Genomic DNA, 23,671 nt, shown 5'->3' with positions numbered 1-23,671 from the left:
AATCTCAACTGATATGTAATCGGAGATAAGCATGTGTTAGTTCTGCCTCTATCATTCTTTCTGAAAAAGAACGCTCTTATTTGCGCATGCATTGACAGTGACGCCTAATTGTTTCAGAGTATATATGTTCACGCGATTCGTTCGCAATAGTTGGAAGTTCAGCGCCGTCCTTGTCGTTTCGCCTCGTCCTTGTCTCTTTGTGCTCTTATATATATATGTTCAAGACATGTACCAACACGCCCAATTTAACACTTTAAGCATATTAATTGTTCTCGAAAAAAAAAAAAAAGAAGATAATTTTAGTACATTTGTCCAGCATACTGTTTTTTTTTTCTTTTCAGTTCGAAAGTGTGACTCTTTCTTGCTGATACATAGTGTGGTGGATTCTTTCTTGGGTATTAATGTTGTCTGTATACGAACCTTGAAAGGTTCGTATACAGACAACATTAATACCCAAGAAAGTAGCAGGGGGGGGACAGCAGCCGATGTAGCTCAGTTGGAAGGGAACCGGACGCGATATTCGGAAGTCGTGGGTTCGGTCCCCACCGTTGGCACGTTATTTTTTCTTCTACTTTGTGTTTAATTATTTTTCCCTAAGCAGATTACATTACTAATTTCTGTGATTATCCAAGAAAAAAAATTAAAAAAGACATAAAATACAATCCCCAATGCTTTCCTTGGCCTCGCCGACTGTTGGCTTCTTTCCTTCATGCATTATAACGAGCACCCTCATTTCCCCTTAATTGATCCGCTTATATATATATATATATATATATATATATATATATATATATATATATATATATATATATATATATATATATATATATATATATATATATATATATATATAGTGAAAGAATGTAAGCCTCAATTCGTATCTGCGCCTCTGAAGTGAGGCCCATTCTAACGATTCATTCACTGATGGCACAATGAAGTTGGTGCTGTAATTGTTTACTACGAAACGAACAGGTAAGTTTGGTACCTTTCCTAATATATTAATATCGTTCCTAGTTTTAGTGCCTTGTACATTGCGCGCGTATTCTAGTATAGACTTGACGTTATTACTCAATAGCAATTTTTAGCTTCCGAACGAAAACATTTGGAATTCCTGCGTAGGAAGCCAAAACACACCGCTAGATTTGATACTGATTAATGTGCCATGTGTCAACAAAGTTCGCTAGTTAAATACCAATATATTTATATTCAGGCACGGACGCCAACTTCATTGTAATAATCTTATTAGCGGAATTGAGGGGTAATTGTTTCTTACTAAAACCAGAATAATAACGATGTCCCGTGTATCACACCAGTCAGCAAGATCAGTAACTGTTCGACATAAAAATAATCGTCAACGAAGAGTATCAAGGAAGGTGATGTTTCAGAAAAGAAAAAAGAAAAGTCATTTATGAGAAGTGCGCACACGCAAGTGGCCCCAGAATCGACCCTTGCGCGACACCTGAGAGAACAAGTGCGTCTGAAGTTTTGATCCTGGCTGTTACTTTACTGCTAATGATATTTAATGATAATTTTTATAATAACAAAGTCTGGAGGCACATTTTGAAAATTATTTTTGAAATCTGGGAACACGCAGTTAACCACATAAACCTTCATCAAATAAAAATGCCACACCATGCACACGTTTAGTTGACTAAGTGGCACAAGAAAGCCCAATACAAAACCTATGCTATTCGGTAATGATTAGGACAACATATAAAGATGCTGCACAATATTGATAAAAAAAATAATAACATGCCCCAGAGCATTGCAAACTGCTAACGTAAGAGACACGGGACGACAATTTAAAACCAAACTGCAATGCCCCGATTGATGAATGGGCATACATCTGAGTTTTAACCAATTGTTGCTATACTGTGTTGTCTTTTTTGAAGTATTGCGTTTTCTTTCGTGCCTTGATTGACTTGTTCACCCACCCTGCTTGGACTTAATGTCCGCAGTATTTTGTAAATAAAATAAAAAAAAAAATCTCTTTCCATCCACGAGGCAGTGTCATCCGCTATGTCCGAAGGCACTCTCAGCAGCAGCCCGTTACTGGTAGGATATTTGCAAATGCAGCTTCGCTTTACCAATGACTGCGTTTGTTGCATCCTAAGGGACAACAGTTGCGGTAATCGATAAAGATGACGAGCTGTGTTACAACAGTGAACCGCGATAAGCGTTAACCAGGATTAAGCCGGCCGTTTAACTATGAAGGTTGGTAGACGTCGGGCTGAACGCCCTCCCAGCTTGGTGCCGATAGTGCTTTGGTGCGTTAGATTAATCTCAGCTGGACATCAGCTTCCCACAGCTGCGACAATTCTGGTGCGCGGGCCATGTGTGCTCGCAAACGCTCAAACGAACTCCAGGTTCTTCAATATTGTAGCGCGTCCATCTCAGAGCGCATATAGGTCGCCGTTATTGGAAACGCTAGTTTGCCCCGATTTAGCGCAGTCCAATGCGTTTGCAGAAATAAGCACATTAAGTAAGAACGATAACATAGCAGAGGTTCCTTCGCGCTCCCTTCTTGTTTTACATATGGCGAAGATTTTATTATGTTTATAGTAATGAAATGCCGATTAGTAAACACCCAGGCTGAAGTTCGGATTTAACTTTCTTGCAGGCGGTATAAATACACAACGACATACGATATAAGACACAAAGGAAATCAGAAAGACTCTCCAAATAGCGCTTCCTCTTAATTATATATCGCGAGAGGTTATCCACTCGAATGTGTTTCAATACGCAGGATGGAAGCCGACAAAGAAAGCCTGACTTATTTCCGCCTTGCTTTGTCTGGAATGATAAATTCCCGAGGAATGAGACAGAAAAACTAGGTAGCAAGCTGAGCAAGTTGGTATACTTATCCTGCGTTCTCATGAGGTCATGATATTAATTTGCACCGTTTTGTTTTGTTCGTTAAGAGGACGCAAGGTTCGAGAATTCAAGCGGACGTATCCCGCCGGGGTGGCGCAGTGGTTAGGGCGCTCGACCATACTGTTCCCAAGGATGCGGGATCGAATCCCGGCCTCGGCGGCCTCTTTTCGGTGGAGGCAAAAAGCAAGGCGCCCGTGTGCTGTACAATGTTAGTGCACGTTAAAGAACACCAGGTGGTCGAAATTTCCGGAGTTCTTCACTACGGCGTCTCTCATAGCCTGATCCACTTTGGGATGTTAAACACCACAAACCGAAACACAACCAATTCCACCGGCTGTGGGAGAAAGGGGTGGATGCTGAAGGGGAAGCTAGGCCAGGCTGAAAAGTTGGCGTCGCTTGATAGAAAATACGTCATTTTTACCCAAGCCAAAGCTTTAATAGGTCAGAAAATTGCGCAGAGGAGAAGTATGTACACGGGGCTCCACATCGGGCGGATTCATACAACTGTGATGTAATTATGCGGCTTCTTGAGACACGTTATTTCACAATCAGTGGACGTCGAAATACGGGGAAAGTAGCGCGACGAGCGTAGCCGAGAATTTGAGAAGTGACGTAAATAAAACTGAGCAAAACAGACGGCCGAGGGAAAGGTTATATACGCAAAAAAATAGAGCTGAATTGCTTGCCTCGACATCTGCGTGTGACAGTATTATGCAGCAAGTTCAGCGCCGCAAGCCGTGAACGGCATTGAAGCTTTCTTGTGCTTGCTAGGCGGTCGGTGAAGCGGTTTCGTTGTCACCACAGTTGTAAAGCCGTTAACGTTGTAGCCGCGGGCGTGACAAAATCGCCATGTATTTGTTTCTTTTTTGGAACACCACCGCGAAGACTAACCGCGCATGTATGCACACCATCAGTGTGGGAAGTGCGATTGAAGTGTATGGTATGCCATGCTTTCCGCGAAGCGAAAAGGAGGGTGTGCTTTAAAATACGCTTAAAGATACCTTAAAAGTTCCGATGCATGCACCAGCACCTCTTGTTTCACCATTTACTGAAAAAAAAAAAAATCCTATGGTGCAGGTCGTCATGCTTGCAGAACGTGAGGCGCCTGCATGTATGGCCGGATTTTAGTGCATTCTTTTTTGGATGCTCGCTCTCTACGCTGAACTTGAAGCATACAGACGTGACATATGTTGATAAAGTGGAAACGATTAAAGATACGTGCGCCTGCGCAAGAGAAACGTTTTACCACCTGATATGTGTTCTTCATGATCCCGCGTTCATTCCGAGTCGACAGCTAAAGGAAGCCAACTTAACGTGCCTTGACAATTTTACGTCTACAGTCAGTAGAAAGAAATTCACGAACATAAAAATCGTAACAGACCGCAGCATAATCAGTCGCAAGAACTGTCCACAATCATATTTACAACGTGTTTAATCAACAAAAGCTCAGTAATCGACAGCACAGTACGCCGTTTGGTGAGCAATGCGCGTGAAGAAAAAAGTGCACGCACATTGCTCACCAAACGGCGTACCGTGATGTCGATTAATGAGCTTTTGTTGATTTGCTCGCATGCTTTTGAGGATCCCTCAATGCGTACGTGTACTACTCTTGATGGTAACACGAAAAGTACCCAAGGCCACATGCTCGCGTCTGTAGTCGGCGGCTGCCCTCGATACATTTTACGTACACCCTTTTCGCCGCTACGGAGCCAATTTCCGTCGTACGCGCGCTTTGCATACCGACGCGGACGCAGATAGGCAATGAAACAGAGCTCATCTGTCTTTCGATGGGGGTTAGGTTGTAGTGTGTGCACATGGAGGGGAACGGGGGGGATTACACTCAACCCGCCGCAGCGGCGGCCGCCTCAGCCTGGTCACGCGGCTCGCGCTTCAGCGCGCTAATTCCGATTTCTGGCTCCATTTTCAATATTTGGAAGTGGCTCTCTGATCGACCGGAGAGCTCCATTACAAACGCGTCATAGAAATGACATACCTAGGCTAATGTTTCGCACGCAGTCTGAAGGAGGAAGGGTTTTTGAACCTAGATTTGCTATTTTCTCAGCAACACCAGCCACCTCTCCGCACAAAAAAAGACGTGTACACAGTCTGTCTGCGGGATAATCTATCCGTCCTGCTTAGTTTGATATCGGTGCTCTTTTAAAGTTAAATTTATCGGTTTGTCGATCTATTGGAGCTGATATAAAAGGGCGCGAAGGGTAAAACAAGCAGTTATTTATTCATTTATCGAAAGTGTGATGCTACCACAAAATGTGTCCCTTTGCTTATCTAAATTTATTCGACGTGTAAAAAAAAAAAAAAAAATGTGTTCACCGCTGTAGGGACGAACATGACGGCACTAATACGTCTTTGTACAAGTGCGTATTCGAGTATAAGTATTCTATTCTTTTAACCAGAAGTTATTGTTTTCACCCCCCCCCCCCCCCCTCCAGTATTCACGAAGAAAAGGTGCTCTATAACGCAAACCCATTCATCTTTATCACTACGCGTCGCGGTTGTGAATTCTAGTCTCACTCTGAGAGGTACCTTAACGAGCGCGACGGAGAAAGGACACTGGGGATAAGAGTTGCGGTCGAATAGCTGAGCGCCGAAGAGAGCTGCCGTAGTGTTTCCCAAACTGCGCTCGCGTTAAAGGAGCCCCGAAAAAGCAGCCGTCGAAATAAAGAAGCCGCGGAGCGCCAATTTCCCTGAGCGGCGCGCAGTGTACGGCGGAGCGCGCGCTTACTTTCGGCTGTTTGCGTGCGCATCGCAGCACGGCCACACTTCCCAGCATACTTTATTTTGCGCCCGCTTTCGTGTCAGAGGTCCGCTGATGAGCTGAAAAAGGGAACCGACGCAGGCCGAAGAAGGTGGGGTGCTCCTTGTTTTCGAACAAAAACAGGTCGCAAGCGGCTCTATGGGGGCGCCTTTTTCAGTTCTCCCACAGAAAAAACCAAGCAGCCGCCCCCTCCCCCCTCATCCTTTCTTCCCTCTTCTTCTGCCGGACGTCTCTTCAAATGCGCACCTCTTTCTAGCGTTGCGTGCCGCGGCAAATTTCCAGACCCCTGGTCGGGGCAGACAAGAATCCCAATGAACGGCGTACGACACGGCGCCGACGAAGGCGCGCAGTTTTGCAAACGAAAGGGTCACTGGGCTCGCGGTTGAAGACGACAGACTTTCCCGAGTCCCGCTGCGCGTGCCGCCGCCGCCGCTTGCTCCGAGGACCCGCACAGCAGGCAAATGGGTCGGGACAACACTGGCTGCAGAGCCCAGGAGAGCGCAGATCTCCGCCCATGATTGATCAACAAACACTGACACTGGAGGGCGACCCGTGAGTAGCAACAAAGCTCCGAGACTCATGTTTATTTCCAGGCACGTTCGCCGGGACGCGCACGCCCGGGGCCTCCGGGAAATAAAAGGGTGAAAGTGGAAAGCGGGCAGTGGTGGCAGCAGCGGGTCGGATTGTTTCGGTGCATACACGGCGCCGCAAAGTGCGGTCATGATTCCCAAAGTCGAGCGCCGAGCCCGCCGGCCCCGAGCCTCCCAGCACGACAGCATTCGGTAAAGTGAGCCAAAATTTCGGAACATATGTATGGAAAGGAGAAAATGTCGACCTCTGCAACGCCGAAACAACTGTCATGTGCTGTCGCTGGTAACGCTTGGAAGTAGTGAAGGACGTCGTTCGAAAATCATTCGCTATAATATATTCTTCATAGAGCCACATCCAAAAACTTTACCGTTTTATTCAACGGTTCGATCGTAGCATGATCATCCTTGAGGAAGGCTGTGCAACGATCTAAATCAGCGGCAGCCGTGACTCGACGGCCCCGTTGCAGCGGCAGACTGATGTGTGGGCGATGGTTGGAACCAGCTCGCCGCGCTCGCTGATACTTTCACCGACAGGTGCGCCGACTGGCTGACGCGGTCGGGGAAACCAACGCAAGCATATCGGCCTGCCGCTATAGCGAGGCCGGAGAGACACGGCCGCAGCTTATTTAGTTCACTCAAACTACGACTGAGAGCACCACAATCTTGGCACACAAATGCGCCAGTCACGTGATTTTATTTGTATTTTGCGATCTTTCTTTTGAGCCTAAAAAAGAAGATACACGTGATGCTTCCTTTATCGCAATTAATGGAATAGGGCCTTCTGAAGGCGCTCTCCAACTTTCCAATTCACATTTATGATCTCAAGCCAATGTTAAGTAAATTAGAAAAATGTACATAATTGGCTAATTAGGTAATTGAAAAGCAAAATATTGCCTGTGGTGCGCAAGGCGGCTGGCAGTTGTATGCCTTTCCCTGGTCTATCCAAAATATGATATTTTTTAACCCTTCGCTCATGTTAGCTGGGACACCTTGTATACATAGATATATACACAAACCAGGTGCTGGGCTAAAATTTTTAATATTTGAGGCATCGAGGGAAACAAGCTGCATGCAGCTGCCAGCCGCTTTGCGCACCACAAGCATTTTTTGTTTTGCAATTAATTAATTAGTAAAGAATTTTTGTACATATTAAATGGGATTTGCAGAATTGGACAGAACATTAAGAAACATCCATTATATTTTCGTAGTAAGAAAAGCCTCACGTCGAGCTCCAAAGAGAGCCTATGAAAAAAAATATATATATATATAGCGTGACTAGCGCATTTGCGTGCCATGATTGTGCCATGATTGTGCTGCTCTCAATCATAGCTCGGGTGAACGAAATCAGTTGCAGCCACGACTCAGTGGTGCCGTTGCAGCGGTAGGCCGATATGTCTACAATGGTTGCAGCGAGCTCGCCTGGCTCGCTTCAGCTTGCACCGTCAGGCGCGTCGCCTGGCACTCTTTGGCGAATAAACCATTGCAGACATATCGGTCTGCCGCTGCAATGGGCCCGTAGAGCCACGGCCGCAGCTCATTTCGTTGCCACCAATCAAGACTGAGAGCAGTGCTATCGTGGCGTGCGGGTGCGCAGTCGCATTTCTTTTGCATTTCACGGACTTTCCTTCCAGCTCGAAAAAAAAGAAAGAAATATATGCACTTTAGGTTTTCTTATCGCGAATAATTGAACGGATGTTTCCGAAGCTGCTCTCCAACTTTACACATACCATTTATTGTCGAAAGTTAATTTATATACTAACATAAATTGCCTTAAGTAACAATTGCAAACCAAAAATTTACTATTGGCGCTTAACACGACTGGCAGCTGTATGCAACTTCATAGTATTCCTCGCATATATATATATATATATATATATATATATATATATATATATATATATATATATATATATATATTGTCACGTCTCGGTAGAACGCCAAGGAGGGCCTAGCGATAGATGGTTTGAATGGTCGACCAGAACGAGTCTTGCGTTCAAGCTTCTTTGTTATCCAGGCTCGCGCTTGTCGTCTCAGATGTCATCTTTTGCGTCGTCTTCTATGCGTCATTTGCCCCCCTCCTCAGGAAGCATCGTCTCGATGAGGTCAGTCCGAATTGTACGGCTCCATACGCACAACGTGGACGACGTCTGCTTGTTGCTGGCGTCGCTTTGATGTCGACACCTTGTCTGGCACCACCTCATAAGTAACGTCGGTTAAACGTCGCTGAACAACATAGGGCCCGAAGTATCGCCGCAATAGTTTTTCGGAGAGTCCACGGCGGCGAATAGGCGTCCAGACCCACACTTTGTCGCCAGGTTCGTACATGACATGTCGGTGTCTATGATTGTAGCGTCGTGCATCATGCTCTTGCTGATTTTTGATCCGCACACGAGCTAGTAGTCGAGCTTCCTCTGCACGCTGAGCGAATTCCTCGGCGTCCTGATAGAGATCATCGGTGTCGGCATTCGGGAGCAACATTACATCCAGCATAGTTATTACTGGTCGCCCATGAAGGAGGTTGCATGGTGTCATACGAGTGGTGTCTTGGCGTGCCGTATTATAGGCGAACGTGACGTAGGGAACAATTTGGTCCCAATTCTTGTGGTTCACGTCAACGTACATGCAAAGCATGTCTGCGATGGTCTTATTAAAGCGTTCCGTCAACCCATTGGTTTGGGGGTGATAGGCTGTAGTTTTACGATGACTGGTGCCACTGAGGCGGAGAAAGGTCTCCAAAAGTTCGGTCGTAAATGCAGTTTCTCGGTCAGTTATAATGAGTGCCGGAGCGCCATGCCTCAGGACAATGTTCTCAACAAAGAACCGAGCTGCTTCAGCAGCGGCACCCCTTGGCAGAGCCTTGATCTCCGCGTAGCGGGTTAGATAATCGGTGGCGACAATTATCCATGTATTCCCGGCTGTGGACGTCGGAAATGGTCCTAGGAGGTCCATGCCGATTTGTTTAAGAGGTGTCGTTGGCACTTGAAGAGGGTGGAGTAGGCCAGCTGGTTTTACAGGGGGTGCTTTACGGCGCTGGCAGTCTATGCACGTACGTACATAGTGTTTCACTGTCGCCGGCAGTTTTGGCCAGTAGTATCCATGCTGTACTCTAGCCAAAGTGCGGGTGTAGCCTAGGTGACCGGCGGTTGGCTCGTCGTGACACGCTTGCAAAACTTCACTGCGGAGAGCTGATGGGACGACGAGTAAATGACTGTTTCCACAAGGGCGGAAGTTCTTCTTGTAAAGTACGTTGTTGCAAATATAGAACGAAGAATAAAGAATAAAGAAGAATAAAGAAATAAAGAACGAAGGCATTACTCGGGCGAAAATCTTAGGTACAACCGTAGTTCGCTTTTCCAAGAAATCAATAAGAGGGAGCAATTGCTGGTCCTCTCGCTGCTGTTGGGAAAGCTTTGCGTCATCTATGACATCTAAAAACGCAGTGCCTTCATCGGTCATAGTGGAAGGTTCGACCGGCGCTCGGGAAAGGCAATCAGCATCCGTGTGCTTCCTTCCAGATTTGTAAATAATGGCCATGTCAAATTCTTGTAATCGAAGGCTCCAACGCGCGAGTCTCCCTGAACGGTCCTTTAGGTTCGTCAGCCAACAGAGAGAGTGATGGTCGCTAACGACTTCAAAGGGGCGAGCGTACAAATACGGGCGGAACTTCATAACCGCCCATACCACTGCAAGGCATTCTTTTTCGATTGTCGAGTAGTTCGCTTCTGCTTTAGATAGGGTCCTGCTGGCGTAAGCAATTACTTTTTCCACACCATCCTGGCGCTGCACCAGCACAGCACCTAAGCCCACGTTGCTGGAATCCGTATGGATCAGTGTAGGGGCGTCATCATCAAAGTGTGCCAGGACAGATGGTGTCTGTAAACGCCTCCGCAGCTCATTAAAAGCTTGTTGCTGTTCTTCACCCCAGCAAAGACAGCGTTGTCACTCGTCAATGAAGTTAATGGCCAGGCAATTCGTGAAAAGCCAGCAATAAACCGACGGTAATAGGCGCAAAGACCCAGGAAGCGCCGCTATGTTTTTTTGTCCGTAGGTGTTGGGAACTTGGCGACTGCGGAGAGCTTTTCAGAATCAGGCCGGACACCTTCTTGGCTAACGACGTGGCCTAAGAACTTCAGCTCCTCGTAATCGAAGTGGCACTTCTCGGGTTTTAGGGTGAGGCCCGCAGATCGTATGGTCTGAAGCACAGCTATCAAACGGCGTAGATGCTCTTCAAATGTGGCTGAAAACACTACCACGTCGTCAAGATACACCAGGCATGTTTGCCACTTAAGTCCCGAGAGAACAGTGTCCATCAGCCTCTGAAATGTTGCTGGTGCCGAGCATAAACCGAATGGAAGCACCTTAAACTCATACAATCCGTCGGGAGTGACGAATGCTGTCTTCTCCCGATCCCTCTCATCTACTTCTATCTGCAAGTATCCACTTTTAAAGTCCATGCCAAGTCAAGTAACGTGCATTTCGTAGGCGACCAAGGGAATCGTCGATGCGAGGAAGAGGGTACACGTCTTTTTTAGTCACTTGGTTGAGCTTGCGGTAGTCTATGCAATATCGTAAGCTGCCGTCCTTCTTTTTAACAAGTACCACGGGGGAAGCCCAGGGGCTCTGTGACAGCTGGATAACGTCGTCTCTAAGCATTTCGGCCACCTGGCGCCGAATGGCTTCACATTCTTTCGGAGCCACACGGTACGGATTTTGTCGAATCGGACGAATTAAGTCATCCGTAATTATTCGATGTTTTGTCAAGGGCGTTTGGCCGACCCGCGATTCGGAAGCAAAGCAGTCTCGAAATTGATCTATGAGATCCAAAAGGCGGTCCCGTTCTGAAGAAGACAAATTTGGACTCACATCGACGATGGTTACGGGCGTCTTGCACATTGGCCCTTCCTGTTGCAGTGAGAAGCAGTGCTGCGCATTTGGGAGGCTGTCGAAAAAGGCCACATTTGTGCCTTTCGGAATTTGCTGACGCTCGTCGCTGAAGTTTGTGAGCAGCCCTTCGGTCTTTCCATCGGTCAAGTTGACTATAGAAACACCTCAGCTTAGTACCAGGGTGCCTGCCCTTTCGGCGATACCATCGCCGGTATGCGCCACGTCGCACTTCCCTTGAACAAGAAAGCATGTTCGCGGAGGTAATGTCACCGTCTCCTTGGCGACGCGTAAGGGCATCAGTGGTACTTCCGCATAACCAAGGTCTCCATGATTCTTGGTGAAGGCAACGACGCTGTCCCGAATGCTGATTACAGCCCCATGAAGGCGCAGAAAGTCCATGCCCAAGATAAGGTATTTGCAACAGTCAGGGAGAATAACGAAACTGCCAACAAACACCGCGTTTCCTATTCCTATCCGGGCAGTGCACTTCCCTGTCGGTGCCAGTAGCTGACCCCCAGCACTTCTAATTACTGGCCCAGTCCATCCGGTTCTTACTTTACGCAGCGTATCAGCCAGTTTCTGGCTAATAATTGAAAAATCGCTCCGGTATCCACTAGAGCATGTACCTCCAGCCCGTCAATAGAAACGGCGAGGTCAGCACTAACAACTTCATCCGGGTTGCTCGTCTCTTTCGGCATTTGCGGCGGAAGTGCGGCAAAGTCGGCGTTGTCAGCTTCGTCGTCGGGGCTGCTCATCTGGGGCGGTATTTTCGGCGGTAATGTAGGCGGCATATTCGGCGGTAGTGCGGAAATGTCAATGTTAATGTTAACAGCGGCGTCAGAAGCACAGGTTGTTGGCGGTCGCGGCGGTGGTGAGGGGTTTGGCACTTTTCGACTGGTTGCAACCTCCCCTCGCGAGGTTGCGGCTGTTAGTTTCCCCGGTGAGGGCTCGGGGACCGCTGTCCGTTAACGTCAGCAATGCTACAACGCATCGGCGAAGGATAGCGCTGTGGTGATGGGGAGGAGCGGCGGCGGAAGCCCGGGGATTTGGTTTGCCTGCTGACCGGAGGGTCGTCCTCGATTTGGGCAGAGTCGGTGTTGAAGTGTTGGCGAGCAGAAGCAGGCGGAAAGGCTTGCCCCTCTTCGCGGTAGCGGCAGTACCGATACACGTGGTCAGGTTGTCCGCAGTAGAAACAGAGTGGTCGGCTACCATAACTGCGCCACCTGTCAGTTCGGCGTGGCTGAACGCGCCTGGAAGGCGCCCACTGAGGTCCATGGAAGATTCGCGTCTCCTGACGGCTAGATGAGCTCGGTGGGGCGTAGTCTGGAGGCGGGCGATGAAGGACTGCGGCATAGCTCTGCGGCTCGTGGTAAGGTTCAGGAACGTCGGCCGTGAAGCTGACCGGTTGTGGAGCGTGGTATGGCTCCGAAATATCTGCCGCGTTGTCAACGGGGTGAGACTGGTTACATGGTGCAGACGGTGATAAGCATACCGAATTTCATTCTTGACGGCTTCCACGAGGGCCTGTGATGACTGAGCCTTCGTAGCTGTAATTCGCTGGAGCTCCTCAAGGATAATTCCTCTAATGAGGTCTCGAAGAGTGGTCCTATCGCTTGTATTCAGCGCCGCCGCAGTCGTCGAAGCACAGTTAACGGGTCGGTTGTACTGGTGGCACCGGTCTTGTAGGGCTCGCTCTATAGCCGTAGCGTCCTTAACGAACTCTCTCACAGTTTTAGGTGGGTTGCGTACCAAGCCGGCAGACACCTGTTCTTTGACACCATGCATGAGATGCCGTAGCTTCCTTGGCTCACTCATACCAGTGTCGGCACGGCGAAAAAGGCGAGCCATGTCTTCCGCAAACGTAGCCACGCTCTCATTCGGCTTCTGGATGCGCACTTCAAGCAGGCGCAGCGCATTGTCTCGTCGGTCAGTTCTCGCGAAAGGGTCGACCAGCTGGCAGCGGAAGTCATTCCATGTGGATAAGCTGGCCTCGTGGTTTTCAAACCACGTTCTAGCATTATCCTGAAGGGCAAAATAAACATTACAATGCTTCTGGTGTGCGCTCCACTGGTTGATTTTGGCCACTCGCTCAAACTGGTCGAGAAAGTCCTCCACATTTTCAAACGCTTCCCCGCGAAAGCACTCTGGCACCTTGGTGTTCTGTAGAGTCACCGGCGTAGTGTTGGGATGTGCCATGGCTTGGGAGGTCTGAGGAACTTGAGCGTTTGAGGAGTCGTTCGGCAGATGGCTGTACTCTGGTGCTAGGCCTAGAAGGCGGCGGCTAGCACGATGGACAGGCGTGTCGATGTTTAGGATCCGCTGTGGACTGCCGGAAGGAGTCTTATGCATACCCCAGCGCGCTCCACCAGTGTCACGTCTCGGTAGAACGCCAAGGAGGGCCTAGCGATAGATCGTTTGAATTGTCGACCAGAACGAGTCTTGCGTTCAAGCTTCTTTCTTTTCCAGGCTCGCGCTTGTCGTCTCAGATCGTCTCAGATGTCATCTTCCCTGCGTCAATATATATATATATATATATATATATATATATATATATATATATATATATATATATATATATATATATATACGATAGCAATTAGGGATAAGGGTACATGGAGAATACCTCAGTAGTTTGAGATTTGCTAATGACATTGCCTTGCTATACTAACTCAGGGGATGAAATGCAAAGAATGAATGAAGACATAGACAGGAAAAGCGGAAAGGTAGGCTTGAGTATCAATATGCAGAAGACTAAGGTAATGCTCAACAACCTCGGGAAGGAACAGCAGTTTACATTAGGTAGCGAAGCTCTGGAAGTAGTAGGCGAATATGCCTACTTAGGGCAGGTAGTAACCGCAAATCCGGACCATGAAAAGGAAATAACAAAAAGAATAAAATTGGGATAGAGCGCATTTGGCAAGCACTCGCAGATTATGACTAGCAGCTTACCAGTATCGCTAAAGAGGAAAGTATACAACAGTTGCATTTTACCTGTACTCACTTATGGGGCTGGAACGTGGAGGCTAACCGAGAGGGTTCTACTTCTACGAAAAACGGTAGGGGTAACATTAAGAGATAAGAAGCGTGCAGAGTCGGTCAGAGAAATAACTCAAGTTACCGACATTCTAGCGGGAATTAAGAAGAAGAAATGGGCATGGGCAGGACATGTAGTGCGAAGAGAGGATAACCGATGGTCGCTTAGGGTAACAAACTGGATTACAAGGGAAGGAGAGCCTAGCAGGGGGCGGCAGAAAGCTAGCTGGACGGATGAGGTTAAGAAGTTCGATGGGGTAAAGTGGATGCAGCTAGCACAGGACCAGGTTAATTGGAGGAGTATGGGAGAGGACTTCATCCTGCAGTGGGTATAGTCCGGCTGATGATGATGATTAGAGGTCCCTGCGGCGCATATAAGAATGAACTTTGCATATGTTCTTAACACAAGACAGTGAATGCACGAGGTGTCGAACCGCTAGCGCAGACAATTTTTTTTTTGTCACAGTGGAGTACTCGTAGTGCCGAGCCACTAGGCGATGTTCTGCCAGAGGAGGATGAGAAAACATTTATTTACAATGAAATTATTTGGACTCAGTGCACTGTGATGCCATGTAAGTCTAAACAGGTCAGCTTAAACTAAAAAAAGACAACAAAACAAAGAAAATTAGGTGTGGCGAAGCGTCAAATGCACCCGATCAATATTTTCATTTTAATTGAAGCGACTACATTTGCTTGCGATACTTAATAACCTCATCTCATTTCGTACGATTTATGCCTCCGTAGATCATCGTGTACATAAGGAAAAAATGGACATGTTCGCATAATGTCACCAATGAGTAATGACTCGAAATCCGAGAAGACACGTAGAAAAATTGTTATGGAAGGCTCGTCACTCAGCTGTTCGAAAGCGCGATTTCGTATTCTAGGGAACGCAAGAAGAAAGGGATGAGGAATATTTGACGCCTTCGAGCCGTGATTTAGCTAGAGAGATGCTCGCCCGCTTGCAGGGGGCGCCGCGCAGGCAGGGAGGAGAAGGAATACGAGAGGCGGGCAACGCGAACCTCGGGCGACTCGGGGCCCCTAACATTCCGCTCTCGCAAACAGGGCAGAAATTTAATCTCGCAAGCCGTCCTAATACTGTCTCTCATTTTTCTTCCAAAACGTCGATTTGCTCGTGCCGCTTTTCTTTTTACGTGCCCACGCCTCCTGCCGTTTCTGTTCCTAGTGCTTTACTTCAGTGTGATGCTTGCGCTACGGAAACGTTATTCGCAGCTAGCTCATTTTGACAAGTGGCGGGAATCGCTCCACTCCCGCTGATGGGCCCGTTATTGAAAACATAGTACGAATTCTAACGAGGCAATATTTACTTGTCCGGGTGTGAGAAAGCATCGCAAAGCAGGATGGGAGTCTAATATGCGGTCCGTAAGGAGGGATGCGGCAGTCCTAGCTGTAAGAACTCAGTTTGATAGCAAGGAATCACTACTAGTATCTGAATGATAGCGCGTCGTAACGGCCTCTTATCGCTGAATAGGGGCTAAAAACGATAGGCGTGGGGGTACTGCTTCGCATTGTTGTTTTATGTACACAGTCACACGTGCATTCAGGAGCCGCCTAAACAACACAGTACCTGATGTCGAATTGAAAGCGCGTAGCGGGAAGGGGGGGGGGAGGGTAGGGGGGATATAGTGCTTAACGTCCCCAAACTACTCAGGCTGTGGGAGACGCCGTAGTGGAGAGTTTACAAAAAGCGCGCAGTAAAGAGTGTCAGTGCGTCGAAATATTCCTGCGTGCTGAAGAACCCTCCACGAAAAACTGTAGCGCTTTTGGCGAAGAAATTCTGCATCGCGACGAAAATCTACGTACACTCGAATTTTGGAAGCCAAAGAATAAAAGACAGCGAAAAGAGCAATGAAAACATGTAGAGGATTTTGCAACAATACATTCGTGCAAACAGCGAGCTAAACTTCGCGCAAGCTTCATATCAGCTGGAAACATGAAGTGCAAGCACCAAAAAGGCATTTCTTCATTCTCTGGGTATTCCGTGGTGTCGTGAGCCCAAGGTGCGAAGTAACGCATGTGTGTCCAGTTATACCCTTGTTCCACGGGCGTTTTCAACGGCAGTTCAGTTGGCGGTCAGTTGAACTGAACGACAGTTAGCGATGTTACACGGCAGCGCCAACTGCAGTTGAAATCTCAACTGCAGTTCAGTTCAACTGAGGTCGGCGGTCCCAGTTGAACCAGTCAACTGACAAGGTGGCTGTCAGCGGACGCGCCGCATTGACCGAGTCGGCGACATTTCCAACCGCTGTGCGTTCTAATATCACATGAAAGGTTGCTGCCCTAGCTAGCGCAAGTCCCAGCCTGTAACTTTAAATTCTCAAACGAGTGTCAAAACACAAACGCGGGAAGCGGCACCAAAAAAACGACGATTAAGCAGCGAAGCCAGACGCGCCTTAAATGGATTGACTTGGCTTTGTGTCGGGTTGATTTGCTCCATACTCAAAAAGAAAACGCGTGCTAAATGAGCAATTTAATAATATAAAGAGTGCAAATGTTGTACGAAGTAATTTATATATGAAAAATAAAGCACTCTTTTAGTAAGGATTGCTTGCATGTGGAAGATCACGTGATTCTGGGGGTCAACTGAGGTTCGCGATATGTTCCGTGTAACTACAGTCGACTGCCGTTCAATTCAACGTCAGTTAAAACGCTGAACTGTGATTTAACTGAACGGCAGTTGAAACTGCCCGTGTAACACGGGTATTAGATTAAAAGCGTTGGCGGAGGTGCCTATATAGGTATATGTAGGTTCTTGAAGAACAGGCGCTATCTCCCGCGTATGTTAATTTTGTGCATTCTTTTAGCCCAGAAATATGAGTACGGATGGCGAGATAAATGGTTGTTTTACATCACTGCTTGACACTATTGACCGCCTGTAGTACATGAGGAGTTCGTGTTTAAAAATGAGTCATACTGAGAAAAAATTAGTTGTGGTTTAGCTCTGGTTAATCTTAATTGAATTGCGAAAGCAACGGCGGAAGCTTCTTTTGCCTGCTACATTATTCCCCTATCACGCCCTATCAGTGTAAGCTGCTACATTATTGGGGACACTTAAGCGCATCCTTTAAGGGTATGACGCGAGAGCATAACCTATCAGCCCACATATCAAGTCACGCTTCAACCAAGCCATATGGACGTGCCTGCGTGTCGTAGGGGTAAAGAGAATGCAAACGGTTCTGGCAGGCTGATTCTGATATCACCCTCCCATATGAAAGGAGCGACCCGGCTTGGCAGCTCCTGCCCGTGGCATAGGTGTAACGACAATTGAAATGTCATGATAGGCTGATTTTTGTATGAGGAGACCGTAGCTACGCCTCTTCTACTCCACCAGCCAAAGCGAGACCTCCGGTGGCCGCAGCTACGGCTCTTCACGGCATAGCTGCGGCCACCCGAGGTCTCGCTTTGGCTGGCGGAGTATTTCTTTCGCAATAAAACCAAACTAAGTCATAAAACTGTAATACAATGTAAATTCATACATCTATCCTCTTGCATTTTCTAATAAACGAGCTGACTCACGGATCAAAATGAGGCAAATACTTGTTAGAGCCTTCTGAAAAAGCCTGAACCACACAGCTCGGAGGGCTTCAAGAGCTGATTTATTTTATTTATCCTCTCCACCAAGACCGACTGAAATACAGACCTGCACAGAAGACAGGGTCCTATGGGACCTCGTGCGCTAGCTTTCGTTACCTTTCTCGCCGTTGAGGGCACTCGGTTGACCTGTTAGTTTGTCATTTTCATCATCATCAAATCACAAATTAATATAAAAAAACTGTACCCAAATTTAAAATATATATTATATCTTTGCCCGAGTTATTCTTAGAAAATTTTGCCTTTTTGTATTTTAGCGGAGAGTGTTTATTTTTATAATGTTTTTTTCTCGCCAGAAGACATAGCGCGATTCCGCTTTGTGCGACGGCACTGCAGTTACTCGCTGCACATACGCATAACAGTTGCTTGTGAATTACAGCGTGGACAGATAATTAATCTATAACGACGAAGAAAAATGACAGAACTAATAGACCCTTCTTATTAACAGGTTTACAGTAGCGCCAGGCTACTCATAGTGTTCGTTCCCTAGCGGCGAAGGTTACGAACTAGAAGGTCCGCACTGGAGCAGTGCTCTCTGTGCAGGTCTGTATTTCAGTCGGTTTTGCTCTCTACAGCGTTACCGGTGATAGACTGCGGAGGATATCTAGAGACGGCGGAGGCTGTGAAGCCGGAAGATGACAGTAATAAAATCACCATTAGTCTTGCTGCCAGAAAGCATGGGTGCGATTCTGCCACACTGAAGTTAAAAATGGCTTGATGAGTTGTTCTGAATAGCTCGACCAGCTAATTTATTTCTTCCCGAATTTATTGTTACTGGCGTAATGACAGACGAATACAGGAAAAAGGTATTGCTAGTTGTCTTCTCCTGTTCGTGCCTACTATTTCTCTAGCAATCACGAATTTAAAGTTCTACACGAAAGAGAGAAAAAAATTCTATATCCTACACATTCTAAATAGTTCATTATCCGCTGCCAATCTAGGGACGCGAGAAAAGAAGGTTTTCAGGACAACATTGTTATTAAGCCCTTCTATTTCCATTTACTTGCTTATATTGGTGGACCACAGCAGTGCCCCCGAGTTAACGCAATGAACATTGGAACTGTTTTTCTGCCAACTACACCTCATAATCACTTTAAGTATTATAAGCGAGTAACAGAGCTTGAATTACCGCTTTAGAAGTTGAGCTTTCGCTGTGAAAACCTAGCCATATTCGGAGCTTCACACCGAAAAGAACCAAGTTCGGAGTTTGGATGCTGATGTTGACCAAACCATTTGCCTAGTTTCTCAATACCTGGTGGTGGAAATCGGTTCGAACTTAACAGTTGTGCCACACTTCAGCAGCAAAAGTTGGTTGGGCAGTTGTGTCATAACTGATGGAAATAGCAAAATCTGAACGTGGCGACGTTTATAAAAAACACCCGAATGGTTGCGAAAGTAACATTTGTTTCAAAGCTGCAAACTGAGTTTGAATTTGCGAAAAAAAAAAAAATACTTATATTGTAAGTGCTGCAAAACATGTCTGCCCAAAAATTACAGCCGACGTGCTAGCCCTGCGCTGTTTCGCGAAGTAATACTTGCACCGCTCGCTACATGACACAAAGCTCTCCTAAATTGCCACTTGATGGACGTGGATCTAATTTGAAACAACAAAAAACAAACAAACAAACACTGCTAGGTTCACACACTCACCGAAAGAGCTGCGAGTACTTTCTGTACGCATCTGCGCATATAGCGTGTCTAAATGTTAGCTGTCTCGTGTGTTTTTGGTCCATTTTCACAATTAGTAAATCATCTCTTCAAATAGAATGTTTTTAACGCTTCACCTCAGATTACCGCGTTATGCAGCTCAATCGGCGTCGGTTTGGAAGCACGCTATGTTTGTCATTTTACGGGAGAGCCAGCGCTGATGTTTATGATAAGGAAGGGCATTGTGCACAAAGCGAAGCGTGCTGCGACGCGTGCACTCGAGCATCGGAGGACAGCGCAGTTATTTAGGCAGGTAAACTATAAAAATTACTTGCTCTCACATCCCAGCTAGAGCTAAAATATTTGCGTCACATATGCGCAACTATCCTGTAAGTTTTTCATTCTACAATGTTAGTCAGTTAGTATACATTAATTAGCTAACAATTAAATTGCTGACTTCAGGAATAAAGTGTCGTTTCTGTTTGGAAGAAGAGCAGCCTGAAATGTTCACACTAAGGTCCCATTAACAAAAATACATTTTTTTTTATCTTAATTGAAACCGCTGCCCCGCGGCACTGGTACCACTTCAGCGTCCCAAGCCACGTCTCAGTACGACAGACAGAAGTAAGAAAATTTCATTTGTGAAATTTGCTCCTCTCTGAAGCTTTGGGCGAGAGATACGCGCCAGTAGCCATGACGTGACTTTGTGACTTTGCTGCCAGCTGTTTTACAAGACCATGTGCAACTGCTGAATAGACACTACATTCCTGAAACATAATGCCACCTGGTGGCTTCAAGTGGCTTCTGATAAACGAAAAAGCTAGCGACTCTCATGTGCACCTTCTTCTAGCTGGGACTTGCGGTAGAACGGTCCTTGAGTCTGTCTCCGCTTCCTTACCTTTCATGTAAATCCCTGTCTTCGTGACAGTTTTGGTGGAGGTGCGGGGTGCATTTCATAAAGTTAAGAAATCGATATTTACTACGAGTAGTTAACGTTGAGAACTAAATTATTACTGCGGAATAGACCACGTGACTGTCAACAGCTCGCAGTTGTTTTCACCGGGCCAAGACACTTCGTCTAGTTTGTAAGCCTGGATACAAGCCAGTTGTACAGATACGAATATTCAGAAAAGCTCTCGGGCTATGCGATCATGTGGATGTATATTAACTTGATAACAACTTTGATGGCATTGTTTTGATACCCTGAGATGAATTCGCAAATAAAGTACTTTTGTAAACTGTACATGTAGCGAAGGCCTGATGTGCGAATGAGTGGAAAACACCTAAATGTTTTGTACAGAACTTTGCTCCAGCTCCTCATCACTAACGTTCTTGCCAAGCCACAACCATTTGTGTACAAGCTCCTCTCCACATTCAAGGAAATAGAGCAACGCTTGACACTCGGCCCGATACAAATATATATGTGCTGCCTGGAATTGCACGCCAACAGCCTGTGAGGTGCGATTTCCCGCCACAACACGTTAGCACCTGGGTCAAGTGGTCGAGGCAGTGCATTCGGGTTTATCGGTTCTCTAAGCAGTGGATTGAGTCTCACTCATGCAATAAAATTTCATTTCGTAGCACAAGCACTTCCTGCGCACATGCTGCGAGATAAATGAACACTATTCAGACAGATAGTAGCAAGATGGTCTAGTCAGCTGAATCGCTAGCTTTCACCATAAAAATTCTACCATGCTATCTTGCTACCTGAAATCGTCTCGCGTACTGAATGTCCGACTTGCATTGCTGATGCATAGAACAGAAGAGCATCCGGTGCTTTTTCTGCGTTTTTCTCGTTTAAAACGATGTTCGATGAAAATTTGTGCGGCCACCTTACATTGCGACCACGTTATGCCAAGCCACCTCTTTCCAGTGTAAGAATGTAATGAAGTAATGAACAGTGGAATTATCACGAGGCTAACCACAATTGTGACTTGTGCAGTGGTGACGACACGAGTAGATATACTGTGCTAGAAACAAACAGGCTTCTATTTCTGCCTCTGTTTGTCCATGACACAAACAGAAGTTACCCGAACAGTAGGAATGTAGAGGCCAGGAGATTTTATATAAAAAAGACAAGGATGTGAACATTATGTGGGGCGTATTAATTTCGTTTTGCACTTTCACTTGAGCTCACAACGCCACTAAATTTGCTAACACAGTAAACTACCTTTTTTCCCTTAGCAGTCTACGTTTGGTTGTTAGTCTAGCGGGTTTTTGTTACAAATCCCGTTAACAATCAAGAAATAAAGAATAGAAGAACAGAATAATGGAGATTATGTCTTACCTGCAAGATGGGTGTCGTTTCTTCCGGAGCCTCGAAGAGGAGAGTGAGCTTCGGGCATTCCTGCTGTTGTTTGTCCAAATCACTGCTCTGGATGACGGCGTAGTGTGCTCGGTAGAGGATGAAACATTCTGGAAATAATGAAGCGCTGATTGTTCATGCTGTTTCTTTAAGTGTGCGTTCAGAGCAATGATGAGGCCCCATGCATAGACATTTATTAATGTTTTTTTTACACAAATGCATAAAATTGCATAAGCTCAGTGAATCGAAACAAACACTTCAGTTGTGTGGCGAACATTGCCATTAGGCTGCGCTTTTTTCAATATCACCAAAAAAGCGTTTTTCGAAAAGAGGCACGTACTGTTTGCTTTAAATCAATGCTGAAGCTTGATACAGGTGATATTATGTTAGCACGTGACATGAAAAAAAAAAAAAAAAAAAAAAAACAAAACAAAAAAAAAAAAAAAAACAGCAGAGGTGCAGCGATGGCAAGAGCAGAAAAATTCACGAGATTTGCGAAGCCAGTGGAATGTTAGAATAACTGTTTGTGTGCATGGCCATCGTTCTTTTTTTTTTTTTTTCGGAGAAAAATAGCGTCAACAAAAAAGTAATGGTAGAGGAGTTGAAAATAAACGTTTTGAGGCGTACACATTAGACATTTCAAATCAAATCTTGCTGACGTCAAGAAGAGCAAGTCAGTATTTTATGTCAGCCTGTTTTCTGTCTTTTTTTTCTTCGGCACAATAATTAACAATACAAAAAAATCGATGAAAAAATTATATTTCAAAACCTGTTTAAGGGGTATAAAAATGCTTAAGATGGGTCGTGCGACGCGGCTTTATATGGTAGGTGAAAATGTAAACAAATTCATGTAACCACGCGAAAAAGTGGTAAAATGAGACAAACAGCGTCTTTACAAAGTTAATGCAAAAACAAAAAGGGCAGAAAGGGAAAACAAGAAAAAAAAAAGAGCAGTGAATCTTTGCACAAGACGCTGATTAAGTACGCTTCAAACATTTTCTTCTAAAATTGCGAGAATTAGGCCTAGTTGGTTATTCATAGTGGTTCAAGGCACTAACACATAGAACGACAATAAACGCGCGCTCCGTGGTGTCATGTTTATTGCCGTTCTATGTGTTAGCGCGTTGAACCAATATAAACATTTTCTTCGTGATCACAGTTGTGAGCATGCTGATGTTAGATTCAAAGTAGTTGCTATAGCCAAACAAAGGCCTCTCTTCTGGCAGCTTTGATTCCATGGTAGCGTTAGAGGGTTACCGCAGAGCTCCCACCCTCCCTCTTATATTGCAACAGTTCCTCTAATGCACGTGTCAATATCGTACCCCACGTGACGTTGGCGGCAGTGCAGAGAGTTGCACGTCCGCCGCTATGGGCGAGGGTTGCTCTGGTGAGGGCTCTCTAGGATAGGTTACACACAACATAAACACCTAGGAACATAGAAGACTGAACAGCCGCCGCCCTGGCTCAGTCGGTAAAGTACCGGAAGCGAAGGGGTTTGGACTCTACCGGTGGCAAGTGGTTGTTTTTCTTCTATATTCTATTCAAGTATCTCCATTATTAAATTATTAACCTATATTTATCAATAAAAAATGTTTTTTTTTTGTGTGTGTGTCAGTGGCTGTTGGCTCCCTTCGTAACTATGATACAGTGGGAATTTGTGCGTGACGGGCTGCGAGGCAAGGTGCGTGCCAATACACTGAGTCCGGAGCTAACGAATTCTCGCTCGTGTTGTGTAACTAATTAAGGGTTGAAATATGCATGCTCGGTTTCCAGCTGTGCTTTCACCAAGCTGCGCACTTCAGAAATCGTCGTTGTTACGCCGTTGCGATGATTGAACTCGTTCAAAAGTAAAGAAAACTTTTCCCCACCTTTCGATGCCTTAAACAAAACAAAAAAACAAAAAATGAAAGGCTATAAAATTCGAACATCGCACATAACGCCAGGTCAGCC

At 46.1% G+C, this 23,671-nt stretch overlaps 1 protein-coding gene across 1 annotated transcript in view; it reads right to left on the bottom strand.

The window, feature by feature from the left end:
• LOC146202701 (uncharacterized) overlaps nucleotides 1-23,671 on the bottom strand; it is a 498,035-nt gene that overhangs the window by 290,872 nt on the left and 183,492 nt on the right. The window contains exon 4 of the mRNA XM_084601880.1: nucleotides 21,704-21,831. Within this exon, the coding sequence (XP_084458006.1) occupies nucleotides 21,704-21,831 (128 nt within the window). The remainder of the gene's footprint in view (nucleotides 1-21,703; nucleotides 21,832-23,671) is intronic.

Source organism: Amblyomma maculatum, chromosome 1 (genome assembly GCF_055883805.1).
Source record: "Amblyomma maculatum isolate TAMU_Amacu chromosome 1, ASM5588380v1, whole genome shotgun sequence".
NCBI classification, from domain to species: Eukaryota; Metazoa; Arthropoda; class Arachnida; order Ixodida; family Ixodidae; genus Amblyomma; species Amblyomma maculatum.
The sequence above is the reverse complement of the archived record's forward strand: the minus strand, read 5'-3'. Positions and strand labels throughout refer to the sequence as shown.